Source organism: Artemia franciscana, chromosome 2 (assembly GCF_032884065.1).
Source record: "Artemia franciscana chromosome 2, ASM3288406v1, whole genome shotgun sequence".
Classification (NCBI taxonomy): domain Eukaryota; kingdom Metazoa; phylum Arthropoda; class Branchiopoda; order Anostraca; family Artemiidae; genus Artemia; species Artemia franciscana.
Window position 1 is genome coordinate 12,942,453 of NC_088864.1, and position 20,149 is coordinate 12,962,601.

The 20,149-nt window shown below is 36.0% G+C and overlaps 1 protein-coding gene across 5 annotated transcripts in view; it reads left to right on the forward strand.

Moving 5' to 3' along the window:
• LOC136037489 (anoctamin-5-like) overlaps positions 1-19,658 on the forward strand; it is a 96,507-nt gene extending 76,849 nt beyond the window's left edge. For all 5 annotated transcript variants that reach the window (XM_065720214.1, XM_065720209.1, XM_065720232.1 and 2 more), the window contains 5 exons: positions 720-966; positions 3,226-3,431; positions 6,578-6,756; positions 15,832-15,937; positions 17,861-19,658. In XM_065720214.1, the coding sequence (XP_065576286.1) occupies positions 720-966; positions 3,226-3,431; positions 6,578-6,756; positions 15,832-15,937; positions 17,861-18,139 (1,017 nt within the window). In that variant the 3' untranslated portion in view covers positions 18,140-19,658. The remainder of the gene's footprint in view (positions 1-719; positions 967-3,225; positions 3,432-6,577; positions 6,757-15,831; positions 15,938-17,860) is intronic.
• The last annotated feature ends 491 nt before the right edge of the window (positions 19,659-20,149 follow it).

Genomic DNA, 20,149 nt, shown 5'->3' on the forward strand with positions numbered 1-20,149 from the left:
CATCTCTTTTCTCTCTACTGGTCGCAGTCTCTTTTGAGGTTTTTTTTTTAGTTTTATCTCTCTTTGTTGTTTGTTGTCATGTCTGGCCAGTTCGGCTTAAGAACTTTCATCAGTAGGTAGAGTATAAATTGTGTACTACAATTTCAGTTAGATAAAAAATAATAGTAGAGGTAAATCAACTTTTTATTCAATGCGAGAAGCAACAAAAATCAGAGTAAAGATATCTTACATGGCTATCCCAGTTCAGTGTTTTTGCTGTTTCAATTTGATTCCATAATTTCATTGGACTTGAAATGTTATTTTCTCTCATGGATTTAAGGTATTTGGGTTTGTAACTGAAGCTTCTCTCCCTCCACTCATCCTGAATGTTCTCCGTTTTACTGCTCATTCAGCAGTATTAGTTTTCCAGTAAGGTAGTTTATATTTTCCATTTTGGAAGGTGGATATTTAGCGGAAAGTTTTAAGAACCGAAGAGGCAAATTAACAAGTCTTTTTTTTTATTCTATCCCATGGCTATAAATTCAAGGCCATGGGCCTCGATATGCTCTGCACACAGCAAAATATAATGGTACCATATCGATTAGAAGATGTAAAAACAAGAATAAAATGTAGCTCAATGTGCTCTGCATAGGCCGTGGCTCCCTGAGTTCCCTTTGCTCCCTTGACCCCCGTGTCTCCCTTTGTTAGAAATTCTTAATCCTAATTATTCATCTTTTTAGTGTGCTCCAGGAGGTTGTATGCTAGAATTAACCATCCAATTGGCCATCATTATGGTCGGTAAGCAAGCAATGGGAACTTGTATGGAAATGATTCAGCCTATACTTATGAAGTGGTGGAATACCATGAGACTTCATGCCGCTTACGGCTCCATTAAGAAGAAAAAAGATGAAAAACCTCAGTGGCTTAAAGATTATACTTTAAACAGTTTTGGTCCTGAAGGCCTCTTTGGTGAATACTTGGAAATGGGTGAGTAACACCAACGCAATCATTTGAGCATTTGCTGGTTTTTCAGCTCGGTTTCATCTGCTTATTTCTAAGTGTAATTTTCTTTTGGGGATTCTGGAAATGAACTATATTTTACAATTCTTAATTCTGAAACTGAAAAGTTGAGCAGAACTTTTTCAAGCGTAGATAATCTATACTGTTTTAAGTAAATATATTTAGTCCATTTTTTTAATTTTATAGGAAAAAGGAAATACACCTGAAAACTCTACAAAACACAGTACGAAGAAACACCTGCTTTTGAAATCGCTTCTGGACAGTTTCAACCTGTTTATCGTTTTTCTTTTTCTTTTTTTGTTTTTTCATTAGTCGGAAAGTTTTAATTCTGCCAATGCTTGCAGTTCCTTAAAATTAGACTAAATCTTTAGGAATCAATAATATATATACAGTCAAATATTTCAAATAAATGAGGATCAGACTGATAGGCTGTAAAGAAAAATGGCAACATCAATTTTTAAAAAGGGAATATATCACTGGGAAATTGGTATTGGTAGTCTCTGCTACCAAGTATTCAACCTGTTAACTTAACTAAGTATTTAAAGCTGTACGGACATGTTATATCCTGATGTTTTGCTAATTGATGGAGCTACTTAGTGAGTTCTATTTAAAGTTGATTAGCCTGAGTCTCATTTTAAAAAATCCTATATAACGAGAAGCTTACATAACTTAGACTTTGAGAAGTCTACATAATGAGAAGTGTCACTGAATTTCTATTGAATTTTAAACTTTAAACAAAACACCAGTTTTGAGAAAAGTAGACAGTGAGGTAACGTTTGATTTGTATTATTTATCACAAGAAAGCGACTATCAACAGAATTACACACTATCAAACAGTTCGTAGTAACAAACTGTAAGTAAGCAGCGAGCCGGCTCTATATTAACCGAAACTCAAAAATAAGCTTATTTTGCAGATAGGAAACTTTCAAAAATATAAGTTTCATAAAGTTTAGTCTTACCCATCAAAAGTTACGAGCCCGATAAAATTTGCCTTATTTTTGAAAAAGGGGGAAACAACCCCCCCCCCTAAAAGTCATAGAATCTTAATGAAAATCACACCTTCAGGTTCACCGTATCAGAGAACCCTATTGTAGAGGTTTCAAGGTCCTATCTGCAAAAATCAAACAATGTATTTTTTTGCCATAAGAAAGATCAAAAATTTTTTGTAATTTTTAGTAATTAAACTTAACATTAAAATTTGAAATGAATAGAAATTTTTACGTATGGGTCCCAGGTTTTGTATATTTCTTTTATATGAAACAGATTTTACAACCATTCTTCTCTTATATTATAAGCATATAACTGTAACAAAATCTCCTTTAAAAACCTTCATTTGATGACCAAAATTTTGTCAAAATTTTGGTCAAATTTTGGCAAACATTTTGAATAGCTTGAGTTGTGTTTCCCTTTTTCTATTGTCTTCGTTCTCAGTTACATGTTATTTATCACGGATTATACTTTTGCAAAATAGCATCCTTCTTCTTTTAATATTTATTATTACTGTCACTTTTCTTTTATCTATGTCCTAAGTGCTTCAAGAAAAATGAAGCACAACTCTTAAAACCTTATTAAACAGTTTTTTTAAAAGTTAACAAAAGCATTGATTACTTCAACCTTGAAGGTCCTCTCAGGATAGCTGTCACACAAAGGGATAACGGTGCCTCTCTTAAACGTAACGACCTTTTGAGACGCATATACTAAAGTTCTTTCAAGGACGGCCATATACAGTGTAGCATACTTCTCAAAACTTCACCCTGTCTGTGTTTTCTATCGGCCATCTCTCCTGAATGCGGGAGGAACCCAACTCCACACGTCAGAATGGAAAATGCCCTCACTCATCTGTATCATTTGAACCCAATCACTCCACAATGATCGACTGCTTGTAGTTATTTTGGCTATGGGTGGCTGTTTAAGCCCATCGAGAATTAAGGCGATGGTGATCTTATTAATGCAATGGATGCCAAAAAAAGAGACGCAAAGAATTTTGCTTGTAAAAAATTTGTTGATCGCTGTTTCTTTTAGTTTGCAATATTGCTTCCAAACAGGCTGCGGATTTTTTTTTTTTTTTTTTTTTTTTTTTTTTTTTTTTTTTTTGCAACATTAAATAATCACCATCTTAAAATGCTTTTTATATTAGTGCATATCAGGTTCGTAAACAGCAACTTGGGCAGTTTTGACTTTTTTGTACATAATAAAGAAAAATCGTCAGTCTTCTGTTTCTTTTAGTCTTACAGTACGGCTTTGTGACAATTTTTGTGGCAGCCTTTCCTCTTGCTCCCTTGTTTGCTCTCCTCAACAATCTGTTTGAGATGAGACTAGATGCAAAGAAAGTGTTAAACCTCTATCGAAGACCAGTGGCACAGAGAGTGAGAAACATTGGTGTTTGGTACACCATCATGGATATGGTTGGAAAGTTCTCAGTTATCACTAACGTAAGTAATATTTGATTCTTTAGTAAATAAAATAAAAAAATATTTTAAAGAAGACAACAAAAAATATTTTGCTCAAGAAATGTGATGGTTTCGTGTGTTTGGCTGTTTCTATTTAAGTTGGCTCATGGTTTCGATTCCTAATTCATAATTCCTAAAATGATAAAATAAAAATATGGTGTTTTTATATTTTTGTTATTAATTTCACGGCATGTCCTCGCAAGCTTTGTTTCGTTGTGTTGCGGATTAATTTTTTGGGTTTTGATTTATAGCAAACTGTTTGGCTTATTAAATTAATAAATGTGGGTAATAAATTTATTCTATAAAGACTTATTTTTAGTTTGTCAGATTTTTAAAAAGATCTCTCGATGTAAATTGGCTTTAAGACTTCACTGGCTATGCTTGACGTACGGAAAGCTGAAGAACGAAAATCAATGACGAAACAGAAAGACAAAGCAAAGACGCAGAAAGGAGAAAAGAAAAAAAGAAGATGATAAAGCTGAAAGAGGAAAATTTTCAAAATTATTCACTAGCTGACAATTTTACTCACGCCTCTGATATTAGCGGTTGGGGAAAAAAAATAGAAGAGAGTAGGCTACCGTAATAAAAATTTCGTCCTTTTCCTGATAAAATTGTTTTCACGGTGTTTTCATGAAAAAACGATTTTTTTTAAACACTTAGTTTCTCGAATTTTCAAGGGAGCAGACATTCGTCTGTGCCAAGCATTAGCTCGAACTTCAGGACATCCAAAATTACATGAAAAAGTAAGTAAATACTTCAAAAGAAAAAGAAAACACACTATATTAGAAAGTGACTACCATAATACAAACAACAATGCTAGTTCTAGTCTCAAATTTGAATGTTTATTATAAAAAGCTCAAATTGGAAAAAATGTATCAACTTTAAAGGCAACATAAAATACGTTTTGAAAATGAATTTGGGTCGTATTTTTCTATGAGCTAATAAGAAACTTATGCGCTAACACCTGTACAGTAGTGAGCCATATTCTGGGATGTCTGATATACGCTATAACCGTTTTGGGGTAGTTTTCAAAATAGTCTTTAAAAATTGATTATAGTTTAATTAATTGACTATGCTTTTCGTTTACTTCTCTTCTCATTCTGTAATCATAATTAGAAAAAAGGAGCATGATTACGACACATAAAAAAAAGAAAGGTACTTGTCCTGAGTCCGTAGTGAGGATATGAATTGAGTGTCTTTATTTAAGTCTATGTTTTGTTGCCTATTTTAGAATAATAAATATGATTTTTCGTATATAGCTGAAAATTTTGAAAGTACAATAGGTTTATTAATGCAAAGGGCGTATTAGTTAAGTGAATAGGCAACAGCCTATTGTTGCTGATGGTGTCTTAAAGAAGAAAGTTAAGACTGCAGCTAGGAATATTAGCGAAAAAGCTTTATGTTTAATAGAGAGGAGAAGGGGTTTGTACAAGAATTATCTGAGTGATAGATCATATGAAAACAAAAGGAATGTAAAGAAAGTGGAGAAAGCATTAAAATATGAACTAAGGAGATGTGAAGTGGAGGCCATGGATAAAATTGCTGAGGATCTGAAAGATGCAGCTAGACGGCATAATAGTAAAATATTATACTGGCATGTTAATAAATTGAGAGGGAGTAGTCAATCCGGACGTGTCCCAGTTAAAGACAGGAATGGGGTCATAATTAGTGATAAAGAAAAGTTAAAGAAACACGGGCGGAACATTTTGAGAATGTGCTAAACCGAGATACAGTTGCTGGAAAAGATATAGCTGAAAATGAAAACAAAATTGTAATACCTTGGATGTGAAGGAACATTTTAGTACGACAGTACTAAAAGAATTATAAAATAATAAAACTCCAGGTGCTGATAGTGTGATAAATGAGTTTCTTAAATATGGTGGCTCTGAAGTTACAAATAAGCTACTGAAGATTATGAATCTGATTTTTGAAAAAGGGGTAGTACCTAGTAATTTTAGGAAAACCTTAATTAAACCACTGTATAAGAAAGGTGACAAGAGTGAGTGCCATAATTATAGCGGCAATAGTCTGGTCTCTGTAGGTAGCAAATTACTCAGTAATATGATACTTTTTAGACTGAGAGATGCTGTAGGCAAAGCTAAGTTATTCTTGCAAACTTAAAAAAGTTTGGATGAATAGGAAGATAAGTGTGCGAACCAAGATTAGAATATTGGAAGCAACGATGATGACATTGGTCAAATATGGCTATAAAGCATGGGCGGTCCGAAAAGCGGATAAAAACTTACTAGACGTTTTCTAGAGAAATTGCCTACGGATTGTTCTAGGTACCCGGCTGACTGGTCGTATTTCAAACAGTAGATTGTACGAAAAGTGTGGTTCAATCTTGGTTTGTAGGGCTATAATGAAAGAAAAGTTGAGATGGCTAGGCCACGTTCTGCGGATGAAGGATGACAGATTGCCGAAGATTGTCCTTTTTGGCCAACCGTCTGGGGCTAAACGGAAAGCAGGTCATCCTCGTGTGGGGTGGGAGGATGTCATAAATAACGATTTAAAGGAAATGGGAACTTCCTGGGAGGGTGTAAAGAGAGAGACCTTTAATAGATTGGGTTGGAGGAGCAGCGTGCGTAGCTGTGGTGGCCTCAGGCGGCTGGGTGCTGCGGTGAGTTATTTGAATTAGAAGTAGTAGTAATTGTCTACACCATGTTGTGTCACATTTTAAAAACCATCTGAACTCTACCATAGTTGACTTCATCAGTATTCAGAGACATGACAAACTAAGTTCAAACCTGCAAATCGACTGAAATATTTCAGCAAATATTTATTGACTCTAAAATGTATCACCTCCTTTGGTAGCCTCTATAAACCATATCTTTTCTTTATTACTCTAAAATTTTACAGTATTTAAGCTAGAAATATGACGCACTTTCTCCACTATTTAAACTGAAAAAGAACAAAAAAGAAGATGAAACTTAAAAACATGTTTGACAAATTAATTTGTGAAAACACACTTTTAATGGTTCCTGTCACATTACTCCTTTAAAAAGTAATTTGACTTTTCGTTTTTTCCTTAAAATGTTTACTCTGACATTTCTGTGAAGCAATAAGTATTAATACAATAATATTTGTACTACTTTTCTATTGTGTCTTTTTTTGCCGTGTATTTCTAGGCTTTCATCATAGCATTTACATCGGATTTCATACCTCAAGCTGTCTACTATTATTACTATAGTCCAAAGATTTATAATTACTCTACGATGACTGGATACGTTAATCATACACTATCTTGGTTTGACGTTAATGACTTCATGGAAAACAAACCTGATAAACCAGGAGTTGAATATTGCAGGTGTGTTTTTTGCCTCTACCTCCCACTCTGTCTTTTCTCTTTCTCTTCTTTTGCATTCTTTTTCTTCGGCCCTTTTTTTTCTTTTGCTATTTTTTGTATGTGCAAAAAAAAATATCACTATTAAAAACAAACCCATGAGCTTACGTCGGTTTGATGTTCTATCTTATTAACGGATTTTTTTTTTTTTTCACCTTTAGTCGCCCATAAGATAATCAATTCTGACTTTGTACAGTCCGCAAGTGTTTCGCTTGCCCTGACGTATTTATCAGAGTTTTAACCTTTTTCTTCTTATTCTTTTATTAATATGATGTGTAGCTCCGTGCATAACAAGTACCCGCTGTTGTACTATTCCCTTTACCAGCTTAATCATAAGCTTTAGTGTATCTCTTGAATAGTAGTCTAATTGAACCAAGTGACGGCCGTGCCTGGATGACATAATTGGTGAAGTAGGTTCCATGTAGATTTGTAGCTTCAGACAAAGTTGTATTTAAGCTTCGTTTGATTTACTTTATTAGTTATGTAATAAGAAGATTTTGATGTTTCTTTGTAATTCTTAGCCAACTTTGAATTTTTTTTTTTTTATGGCACTTGGTATTAACCAGGTGACATATAGCAGTCGCCAATTCTGTCGGTCTGTCTGTCGGTCTGTCTGTCGGTCCCGGTTTTGCTACTTTAGGCACTTCCAGGTAAGCTAGGACGATGAAATTTGGCAAGCGTATCAGGGACCGGACCAGATTAAATTAGAAATAGTCGTTTTCCCGATTTGACCATCTGGGGGGGGAGTGGGGGCCCGGTTAATTCGCAAAAAATAGAAAAAATGAAGTATTTTTAACTTATCAGCGGGTATTTGGATCTTAATGAAATTTGATGTTTGGAATGATATTGAGTCTTAGAGCTCTTATTTTTAATCCCGACCGGATCTGATGACATTGGGGGGAGTTGGAGGGGGAAAACCTAAAGTCCCGGTTTTGCTACTTTAGGCACTTCCAGGTAAGCTAGGACGATGAAATTTGGCAAGCGTATCAGGGACCGGACCAGATTAAATTAGAAATAGTCGTTTTCCCGATTTGACCATCTGGGGGGGGGGGGAGAAGGGGCCGGTTAATTCGGAAAAATAGAAAAAATGAAGTATTTTTAACTTATGAGCGGGTGATTGGATCTTAATGAAATTTGATGTTTGGAATGATATTGTGTCTCAGAGCTCTTATTTTAAATCCCGACTGGGTCTGATGACATTGGGGGGAGTTGGAGGGGGGAAACCTAAAATCTTGGAAAACACTTAGAGTAGAGGGATCGGGATGAAACTTGATGGGAAAAATAAGCGCAAGTCCCAGATACATGATTGACATAATCGGAACTTATTTGCTCTCTTTGGGGTAGTTGGGAGGGGGGAAGTAAGTCTTAAAAATTAGAAAAATGAGGTATTTTCAACTTACGAACGGGTGATCGGATCTCAATGAAATTTGATGTTTAGAAGGATATCGTGTCTTAGAGCTCTTATTTTAAATCCCGACCGGATCTGGTGATGGGGGCGGGGAGTTGGGAGGGGGAAACCTAAAACTTGGAAAACACTTAGAGTGGAGGGATCGGGATGAAACATGGTGGGAAAAATAAACACAAGTCCTAGATAGATGATTGACATAAACGGAACGGATCCGCTCTCTTTTGGGTAGTTGGGGGGGGGGGGGGGGTTAATTCTGAAAAATTAGAAAAAATGAGGTATTTTTAACTTACGAATGGGTGATTGGATCTCCATGAAATTTGATTTTTAGAAGGATATCGTGGCTCAAAGCTCTTATTTTAAATCCTGACCGGATCTGGTGACATTGGGGGAAGTTTGGAGTGGGGAGACCTAAAATGATGGGAAACCCTTAGATTGGAAGGATTGGGATGAAACTTGGTTGGAAAAATTAGCAAAAGTCTTGCATACGTAATTTACATAATTGGAACGGATCCGCTCAATTGCGGGGGGGGGGGGTAATTCTGAAAAATAAGAAAAATAACGTATTTTTAACTTACGAAAGAGTGATCGGATCTTCATGAAACTTCATATTTAGAAGGACCTCGTAACTCTGATATCTTATTTTAAATCTCAACCGGATCAAACGTAATTGGGGGGGGGGCAGTTGGGGGGACCGGAAATCTTAGAAAATACTTAAAGCGGTGAGATCAGGATGAAACTGGATGGGAAGAATAGAAACCTGTCTAAGATACGTGACTGACATAACTGGACCGGATCTGCTCTCTTTGGTGGAATTGGGAGGGGGGAGGTAATTTTGAAAATTGAGGTATTTGTAACTTACGAAAGGGTGACCAGATCTTAATGAAATTTGATATTTAGAAGGATCTTGTGCTATAAAGTTTAACTTTAGGTTCTGACCTTCTCAAAAGTGCCAAATGAGCTCTTGGCTCTTGGCTCTTCCGACCTCGTCCAAATGAGCTCTTGGCTCTTCCGACCTCGTACCATATGAGCTCTCGGCTCTTCCGACCTCGTCACAAGTGCCATATGAGCTCTTAGCTCTTGTTTTTTTTTTTAGATGGATTCTTAGTTTACTAATTTACTTTCTAAAAGCTAACAAACAAGTATTGGTTCAATAAGAGAGTCATAACTACTCCCGCCATTTACCCGTGCCATTTAACCAAACACTTGGAAAACTATTGGTTCTATTACAATTTTAGTTCTATGACTAGTTATATACCTTAGTTCTATATATAGTTATATTCCTTAGTTCTGCCCTAGGAATGACGCATGGATGGATGATAGATGGAGTTATCTATTAACAAATTAACTGACATCATTTTTATACAATCCTAATAAGGACTTATGCCAGATTTGCCTCTCACTCGATCGGACTAAATGTCTTGGCTTCTGCTACAATTAGCCATGGTTTGATGCCCACAACTACTTGGTTTTAATTCAATTGATTTAATAGAAGCTAAATTGATTTTATCCATGGGCAGAAAAACTGGTTCTACTCAGATAAAGAACTTGAGTGGGGTCGCTGTATTACATAAGTCCCAGAAATAGCTGTTAGATCTTTCAGCTATGGTGAACAAAATGACAATCACAAAATTTTGATCAGATTACTTTTGGGGAGGGAGGGTCGTGAGAGGAGGTATTTGCTCTCCAAACTTTTTGATTGCCTAAAAAGGGCACTAGAGCTTTTAATTTCCGTTCGGATGCACCCTCTCCCGATTTTCTAGGACCATTATTTCGGCACGATCACCCCTACAAAAAACATGCATCCATGATCTTTCTTCTGGCAAAAAATGCAAAATATATAGGAGGTTGGAACCTCTACAACAGAGTTCTCTGATCTGCTAAATCTGATGCTTTGATTTCCATTACGATTCCTCCACTTTTAGGGGTGTTTTTCACCTATTTGAAAAATCAGGCCAATTTTATCAAACTCGTAACTTTTTTCTTTTGATTCTTTTGATGTATCTATTGATATCAAAATTCCTTTTCTAGAGTTTTGGTCACTATTGAGCCGAGTCGTTCCTTACATACAGTTGGTTACCACAAACTGTTTGATTATATTTAATCAACGTAAGGGGGGGGGGGGGGGTGGACTAGTGGAACACTTGAAATACATAAACAAGTAAAATAAATTGTCATTGAAAATCAAATTTGAAAGTACAAGCACAAGTCCTAGATACGTTATTGACATAACCGGAATGGACACGCTCACTTTGGGGTAGTTGGGGGGATGGGGAGGGTTAATTCTGAAAAATTAGAAAAATGAGGTATTTTTAACTTACGAACGGGTGATCGGATCTCAATGAAATTTAATATTTAGAAGGATATCGTGTTACAAAGCTCTTATTTTAAATCCCGGCCAGACCTGGTGACATTGGGGGGCTCTTGGGGGAGGAGGAACCTAAAATCTCGGAAAACGCTTAGAGTGGAGGGATCGGGATGAAAATTGATTGGAAAAATAAGTGGACGTCCTAGATACATGATTGACATAATCGGAACGGATCCGCTCTATTTGGGAGAGTTGGGGGGGGGGGGTGTTAATTCTGAAAAATTAGAAAAAATGACGTATTTTTAACTTACGAAGGAGTGATCGGATCTTCGTGAAACTCATATTTAGAAGGACTTCGTAACTCAGATCTCTTATTTTAAATCCCAACTGGGTCCAGTGTCATTACGGGGGGAGGGCAGTTGGGGTGGGGGACCGGAAATCTTAGAAAATACTTAAAGTGGAGAGATCAGAATGGAACTGGGTGGGAAGAATAAAAAAATTCCAAGATACGGAACTGACATAACCGGACCGGATCCGCTCTCATTGGTGGAGTGGGGGGGGAGGAATAATTCGGAAAAATTAGAAAAATGAGGTATTTGTAACTTACGAATGGGTGATTAGATCTTAATGAAATTTGATATTTAGAAGGATCTTGTGCTTTCCAGCTCTTATTTTAAATTCCGACCAGGTCCTCTGACATTTCCCTGACATCGGGGGGGGGGAGGGATTTGGAGGGGGAAACTGGAATTCTTGGAAAACGTGAAAATTGGGGTATATTTATCTTACGAATAGGTGATAGGATCTTAATGAAACTTGATATATAGAAGTATCTAATGTCTCAGATGCTCCATTTTTGACTCGAATTGGATCCGGGGACATAGGGGGCTGGAGGGGGAAAACAGAAATCTTGGGAAACCCTTAGAGTGGAGAGATCGGAATTAAACTTGATGGGAAGAATAAGCACAAGTTCTAGATACGTGATTGACATAATTGGAACGGATCCGTTCTCTTTGGAGGAGCTGAGGGGAGTTAATTTGGAAGAATTAGAGAAGTTTAAGTATTTTTAACTTAAGAACGGGTTACCGGATCTTAATGAAATTTGATATTTAGAAGGAACTCATGTCTCAGAGCTCTTATTTCAAATTCCCACCAGATCTGTTCACATTTGGGGGAGTTGGAGGGGGAGATCTTGGAAAACGCTTAGAGTGGAGGAATCGGGATTAAACTTGGTGGATTGAATAAGCAAATGTCGTAGATACGTGATTGACGTAACTGTACTGGGTTTGCTCTGTTTGGGGGAGTTAGGGGTGGGGTTCTATGCTTTCTCAAGTTTGGTGCTACTGGACGTGCTAGCACGATGAAAATTGGTAAGGGTGTCAGGGAGCTGCACAAATTGACTTTATAAAGTCGTTTTCCCTGATTCAACCATCTGGGGGGCTGAAGGGAGAGGAAAAATTAGAAAAAATGAGAATTTATAACTTACGAGTGGGTGACCGGATCTTAATGAATTTTGATATTTAGAAGGGCTTCGTGACTCAGAGCTCTTATTTTAAATCCCGACCGGCATAAAGCCTCTGATTTTCCTTTTAAATCAATCTATTGATTCTTAGAATTTTGCTAGAGCTCATACCATAAGAGCTCTTGGCTCTTCCGGTCTCGTCACAAGTGCCATATGAGCTCTTAGCTGTTGTTCAGTTTTCTGCTTGAGAATTCAAATATTTGATTATAAGTAAAATTTTGGACAAGATTTAACTGTCTAGTCAAAATTTTCGATGAATTGTATTTATGTTGAATAACTTCTGCTTAATCATTTTAATAAAGAAATTTGGGTGGACAGAGACGAATATTATTGTTCATGTTGGTGGAAGTTCTGCGTGACTTTCTACTTGTCTGAAGCCATCATGACCTCGTCAGTAATTTTCTCTAATGTTTAAATACATTATATTCATTAACCTAAATATATTTAAACATTTTGTATAGTACAAGAGGAAAATCATGATTAAAAATTGGTAAAACCGACGCTTTGCGTTGTCTTGTTACCAACCATCCCCCAAGAATTTCCTTGCAAGGCTCATGACACCCTGTCTCGTCTTTTCCCCCTATGTGCCGGTAAAAACGTGAATATAATATTTATGCAATTCCAGTGGCTATACCATTTGAGATGTGACCCCCCCCCCTCCTCAGAGCCCTCAGGGCAAAGTCTGTAAGTTAGGCAATTCGTTCATTGTTTACATATAGTTAATGTTATTGAGAAAGGTATGCATATTTGACCTTTACTTTCCAAAAAGACGAAGTGTATTGATGTGAGTGTCTCAGAGGATGTTGAGGGGAGTGTTGAATTAAATCAAAACACGCTATGTGTATACTGGCTGTCAAAAAGCTGTAACTTAGGAATCTCAGAGTATATTTATTTGGAACTTTTTGGAAATGATAAGGGATATGAACAATTTATTAAAATTTGTATTAAATAATCCAATCCTGTCCAAAATTTTACTTGTAATCCAATTTTTGAATTCTCAAGCCAAAAACTGAAAAACCGGGAAGCAGCCAACCAATTTACAAGTATCGGTACAGACACTTAGATGTAGTTACCTTTTCTCGGCTAACCTGCCAATCAAGGCGGGTGACAGCACAAGAAGTTTCAAAGTGGCCAGATCAAGCAAATGATAATTCCTTTGAACTGACTATCAGTATTTTATGAGCAGGTAGGCTAAAATATTTCTAGGCACTGACCTTTCCTTAACTTGAAATTAGTAAATTCTGCTCCAATAAAAAAAAAAAAAAAAAAAAAAAAAAAAAAAAAAAAAAAAAAATCACTTCCTGATCAAAATTGAATATCTGTATATAAGGCCCAAACTGAGAGAAGTTAAATATTTTTTTCTAAGATATCTGGGAACATCGGTATCGGCCTATAGTTTTCTCTCGTTTATTCAAATCTAGAATCCAATTTCTGCAAGTTATACAAAGGTCGCCAACATAATTCTAAATAGTTTGGTCGCACAAGTTAAAAATGTTTATAATGGAAGAGATGGGGCAATCTGTTTTAGTATCGATGGGCCTTAAGCACCTATTTGCAAGAATTCGGATGATATGTATGTGCATGTGCATCTATTAGTGTACATCTATGTATGTGCAACTGAATGATATGAAATCAACGGATTATCATTTTCATTGCGGTGTTCCCTAGGGATCCCCTCTTGATCATCTTTTTCCTCTCAATATGAATTAATGGCATTCACCAAGCAATCTGTGATTTTAGTACGAATGTTGGAAATGGAGACGAAACTAATAAAGCTAGGAAGTATCTTGTGCTGTTTGCTGATACTACGAATTTTTCAGCAGCGGAGCGCACCGAAGCTTAGCTTTTAGGGACACTGAGTAATGATGTGGAAAAAGTGGAGAAATGGCTAAGGCTAAATAAGCTGAAAGTAAATCACAGCAAATCAAGTTTGGTCGTCTGGTGCAGATCGCCTTCATGTTACCCCTGGTCGCAAGAGCTTACACTAGGAAACTCGGCAATAAAACTTCAGAAATCAGTGAAATACCTAGGTGTGAGAATTGATGAAACTTTAAGTTTTTCAGAGCATGTACCAGTGCATATGGTCGGAAGTAGCAAGGAATATAGGTATAATAAGGAAGCTAAAATATCAGTTTCCCGAGAAAGTTTTGCGTCTCTTATATTTTTCATTAGTCCATCCTTATTTACTATACGGTTGTTCTGTTTGGCCTGGAACATTTTATGTTCACCTGATACCTTTGTGTGTTCTCCAGAATTCAGCTATGCGTGCTATTTTTGAATTGGTAGACTTGCCTCAGTTAGAAATATTTATCCGCGAATCCATATTTTAATGTTTTCAGGGTTGTGCTTATTTTATAAGTTTCAACTAATGTACGATATTGTTAATAATATTGCTTCAATGAAAAATTCTTCACATATTTCAGACAGCTCCTGATGTCCATGGGCATCTAGCGAGACATGTTGGTATGTATAGAAGGCCGATTAGAGTGTCTGCTTTTTCTGCTCGTCATTTTCTTCCAGTGCTTTGATCTCAGACGCCATTTTCTATTTGGGACATTGTTGAAAGGTCCGCCTTCCGTGAGCAGTTGAGACATCATTGCGTGCAGGCTTATAAATTGTTTTTTTTTCGAGTAGTTCTGTATATTCTATGTGTTTTATACATTTTTGTTTTTTTTTGTAAAGCGGGAACCCGAAGGCACTGATGTAATTTTTTTTTTTTTTAAGTGGCAATACAAGCCAAGGTTACTGGGCTTCATGCTTTCCTGTGTTGATTTTTTTTTGTGAATAAATAATGACAATTACAAAAAAAAAAAAAAAAAAAAAAAAAAAAAAAAAAAAAAAAAAAAAAAAATCTAAGAAACAGGCGAAAATGGATATACCCGTTGAAGCCTTTAAAGGTGTAGAAATTGACATCCTGCTCAAGCTCATAGGTGAGGGAGGAATAATACTAGTCCGATACCAGTTCAATGCTGTTGTAATGCTTGATGAATTGAGAAATGTTACAGTCACAATAATGGAAAGTTGCAGATTTTGGGCATTTTCCTGGGATATACTTAAAGGTTGCTAATTAATCTGAGGTTGCTAATTATGTGGCAGTTCAGAGGGTTAAAAAAAAAAACTTCTCACTAATAATGACTTTTAGGAAAGGCTCTTTTGGTAGTTGAAAGAAACATGGTTCTGCAACAGCATTGCAACACCGATTGCACCGTTATTAGGACCGTTCGGTTGTTCTTGACCTCAGCTAAAATTGCATACTCATGCACAAAAACGTCACTGCTACTACTAACAACTCGCCACAGGAACAAGCCGCCTGAAGCCAACATAGGCGTGCATGCAGCAAGCACACGAAACTTCAGTGTTTAGCACCAATTGGTTTGGGTTAGTCCCACAACGAGTACATGGCAGTGGGCTATAGTGGGAAGACATATTTGAAGAGTCCAGGGATGGACAAAGTCTTCTGACGGAAGCCGATCAAGTTGAAGACGATCAAGTTATTTTTTAACCCTCTACAAAGATTCTTTGCCGATTATGATCGCCTGCCACAGCATAATATTTTGGAAACAGACATCGCACGCAAAAGACGAGGATCTGTTCGATAACTTTATGCTCCTTTTCGATAAAGGTGACAGGACCCTCCTAAAAGCGCCTGGAGGTAATGCCAAACGGAACCTGCGACCATCAAGTTTTGCTGATTAGATCTCTAACCTCTGAGAGGCTAATCGGTATGTTTGAAGGAATTGTCTTTTTATTTTATGACTTTAGAAAAAGAAAGAGACCTTAATAGTATATCCTATCTTTTTTCCCCAGATATTTTGAATATCGAAGTCCGCCTTGGGCCGATCCGAAGTACAAACGAACCCAAGTGTATTGGCATGTAATGGCTGCAAGATTGGCTTTCATCGTGGTTTTTGAGGTGATTTTCATTTATAAGTTCTTAATAGACCTATTGGACTGTAACACACTTACTTTCAAAGTTTGCAAAAGGAGGTATGACGTATATTATGTCTAAAGACACAAGAGATCGTGTGTACAATGTTCTACTAGCAGTTGGCATCTTGAGTTCATAATTTAGATTGTAAATTCAAACTGATTAGCGCAAAGCTGATTTCAGACATGTTTAACGAACTAAAAGTAAGTGAATTTAAGTTGTAACGGAGTAGCGACTCTTCCTAATGGTAACCAAAACACTAAAAAAATGGAATTTAGATGACAGTATGTTTATACAAAAATTAAATTTGTGTGTTGATCCAAAATATCCATATTCACTTTACTTGAAATTACCTGTCAAAGGCTACCAGCCTGATAAAATTTGACTATTTGCAGGAAAATGTTGAAAGCACTCCAAAAAGGGATGGTACCTTGATTGGGATCATAACCTCCAATTCAGAATAGGAGAGAGCCCTATCAAAATTTAAAATATCTATTTGCAAAAATATTTTTTTTTTCATAAATAATGGCTCTAGATCTGATTTTTTTTTTTCCTGACCCTCTATCATCAAGCCATTAATGGATCATATATTGAACAGAAGGGGACTCATTCGAATGGATTTGAAGTTTACATCACCGTTTTTAAGTAGTAAAAAAGCTTGCGCCGCACCAAGGTACAGTCTCTAGAAAAATATTTGTTTGAAGAATGCCTTATGGGAACTGTGAACGTGACGACCTACAAATTTTGTTTGTTATTTCAGGCCCCCTCGCTAAGATACATTTTAGAGGATAGACTTTTAAAAAGATTAACATCCAGGGATGATAAAATCATCCACACGAATATTAAACTTTAATTTTGAAAACAGTTTAAGGGTGATGGTTGTCTCTCTCTCAAGGGAGTCCTAGGCAACGCAATATTTAGCAACTAATTGGCGGTAAAGAGCGGCCATTGTCGATTGAACCCAAAACTCTAAAAAACAAAGTTATGATTAAAACATACGGATCAACATAATTTACTGTTTACGCTGATCTTAAATGTGCAATTTTCATTAATTTCCAATTTGCATTTAAACTTCAAGCGAACATTCCCCTTCCTCTCTTATCCCCCCCCCTGTTCCTTACATTAGAGTTTGACTTCTTTCGTCATTGCCTCAAGAACTAATGTTCTGATATAAAGAGAATGGGGGCGGGTTGAATTTTTTTTTTGCAACGCCTCAAATAATTTTTTTTGCATCGCCTAATTCATGCATATTTGCTTTAAACAATAAGATTCAAGTTCAAGTGTCATGCAAAACAATTGGTAAGCAAAATATTTGTGACTACCAACTAGCTATGTTTTCTGCACTTGAAATGTTGTCAGTAAAGTAATACTAAAACTGTATTATACAGAGCATGCAATAATTCCGTTAATTTTTCAGGGTACAGTCTTAAATAGTATTTCTTCTCAGTGCCAAATTCCTAAATGTTCTTGAACATTTATTCTTTTATTTCCTGAAGTATTGAAGTATATTTCTATATCGCTGGTGGTGGCACAGTGTTTCTATCATGATTTATAAAAAAAATAAAGCACTTAAAACCTTGGTGTAGTGATGGGGGGGGGGGGTAAGTTTATTGTGGCAGCCTGCTAATATACAGGATAATTTCTCATCATTTTTTTAAATTTTACTTTTTACACTCATTTGAGAAAACACTTGGTATTTTATTTAATTTAAGCTTAAAATTTACTTTTCGTGTTGCTAAAAATAAGAGAGGATATGTCCAAGTATTAAGAGGTATATTGGTAGCGGTTTCTTACAACATCCTTTTAACCAATCACAAGGGCCGAAGACTTCATATAATTCACGTCCCACGTCTCCATCACTTCTGTGTGCTGGCCATGATTTAAATTCCTTATTTGTTTTTATTTCAGAATATCGTGGCCCTTGTTGTCTTCCTCGTTCAGTATTGTATACCAGATATGCCCCGTCAACTCCAAGATCAAATACAGGCTGAATCTTACCTGACCAATGAGATAATTATTGATCACGAGCTAACTAGATCTAGAAATAGACATAATGGCTGTACCACCCCTGAGCCTTTAATTGAGACACAGGGAACTGAAGAAGAAAGGCCTGTTGTGAACTATAGAGACGATCTAATTTATTACAATGAAAAAAGAGGAGTTGAAAGCAATCAGGAATCTTCTTAATCCTGTGATAGCACGGCCGTATTTCGTTGAATTATTTGATGGTATTTCTTCAGTTTAAAGTTTAATTCTTAAAGGCTCACCGGAAGCTCTTTGGGTCATTACATTGTAAGATTGAAGTGGGTATTTTTTAGAGTCAACGGTTCTTTAGAAATTCCCGCTGAAATCTACCATCGCCCATCTCGCGCCCATCTCGCACCCAATCGTGTCCGCTAAAAATTAAATTATCTTTTTTTTTACTTTGATTAAACCGAAAAAGTTTATAATCATTTAGCCGTATTGAGAATACTGAGGATTCTTTTTAGTATCTAAGAACCTATTTTCACGATGATCGGAGTTGAATTTATGTTTACCACCCATCCTCGTGAAAACTGCCATTGGTTCATCAAAAAGGTGGATTTTTCCATCCAATTCTACTCGGGTTTAAAGGTAGAGTTAAACTAAAGCTTTATATCAAGCGTAACAAGAGAGGGATTAGATGAGGATGGATGTGAAAATATAATTTCATTGAACAAATCCAGTAACACTCCAGCTCCCGCAACACTCTAAATCCAGCATCACCCCACAAATCCAGCTCCCGTGGACGCAGGATTTTTATTAAGGCCTAATCCCTCGTGAAAACAAGCATTAATTCTTGATTGATTAGAAATTAATCAAATATGTTGTATTATTAATCAATAATTAATGTCTAAATGATTGTAAACTGGATTTTTTTCTTCGTTCAAAGTAAAGAAGCTCAAAATCATTTTTTGGTCAGATATGAATGTATGTGAGATCGGTGACAATATTCCTGTGGATTCAATTATGGCTCATTGACGTGTTCTTTGGTATCGTGCACTATGTACTTATACGTATGTATTTACGTGAACTAATATTGGTGGAAAGTAGAAGTATTTCTACAACTTTTAAATTAAGTTTGGTTATAAAGTTTTCAGTAGTATATTTTAGAATTTGGAACAATCTCTATTTTCAAATTTTATATATTTATGCGCCTTTGATATTATCGTATTCTACTCCTTTTATTGCATCATAATGTATTGGTGACGATTTTAAACGGGATTTTAAAAATGTAGAGACAATTTTGTCCAAAAGCTGAAAAACTTCACTATTGTTATTTTCTAAAGCTTAAGAGATGAAACACTGCATCGAACACCATTTTACTGTGATTTGCCCTTAAATACCTTTATTGAGCCTTTAAGAACTTGTTGTAGTTTTATGGCCAACTTTCAAGGTCATACGTTCATAGTTTACTTGTTGTATGTTCTTATTTTTGTGTTATTTTGTGTTTTATCCTCTGTATTTCTTTAATTGTTTTAAGAGTTAAAATGTTAAGTAATTAAGTAAGTTAAAAGTAATTGTTTTAAGGTTGCCTGTCGTGGCTGGAAACCTTTTGAATTGCATCTTTTGGTGAGCACTTAAAGAGACTCATCAGTGATTTAGTTTTGGATCGTCAAAACTCCCATTGTTAAGCTCATGCGCTGACTTTAAGTTAAACATCAAATTAAATTGAATTGTTCTTGTTTTTCTCTGTCTTTTTCAAAACCGTACCTTCCAAATCAGATTTTAGGCTATTGTTTCTCAACAAGGCTATCAAAATAAGAGTATCTTTAAACTAAAAATAATTTCCGAGCACATTTTTTTTTTCTGAACCTGTTCTCAGTCTTACGCAAGAATCAACAAAAAGGTGCAAATATTTATTTTCCTATTCCTTTCTTCTTTCAACTTTATTTTATGTTATTGTTTCTTCAATTGGATTTTGTTTAATTCCTTCTTTATAAATCATACCGGTGAAAAAAAAATTTGAGAGGCAGCGCAATAACCCTGCCTACATAACGCTGCCTCCATAAAAAGCCATAAGTATTGGATTTTTTTCGCCGTCCACTTCGCATTGAAAGAGTGACTACAGAAACAAAGTTCGATTGGTAATTTTCTTGTGGAAAATTTCCAATTCTAGTGGTAGTTCTAGGTGATGAAGGCATCAGTAAGATATTCTTTCACAAACGATGAGTATGG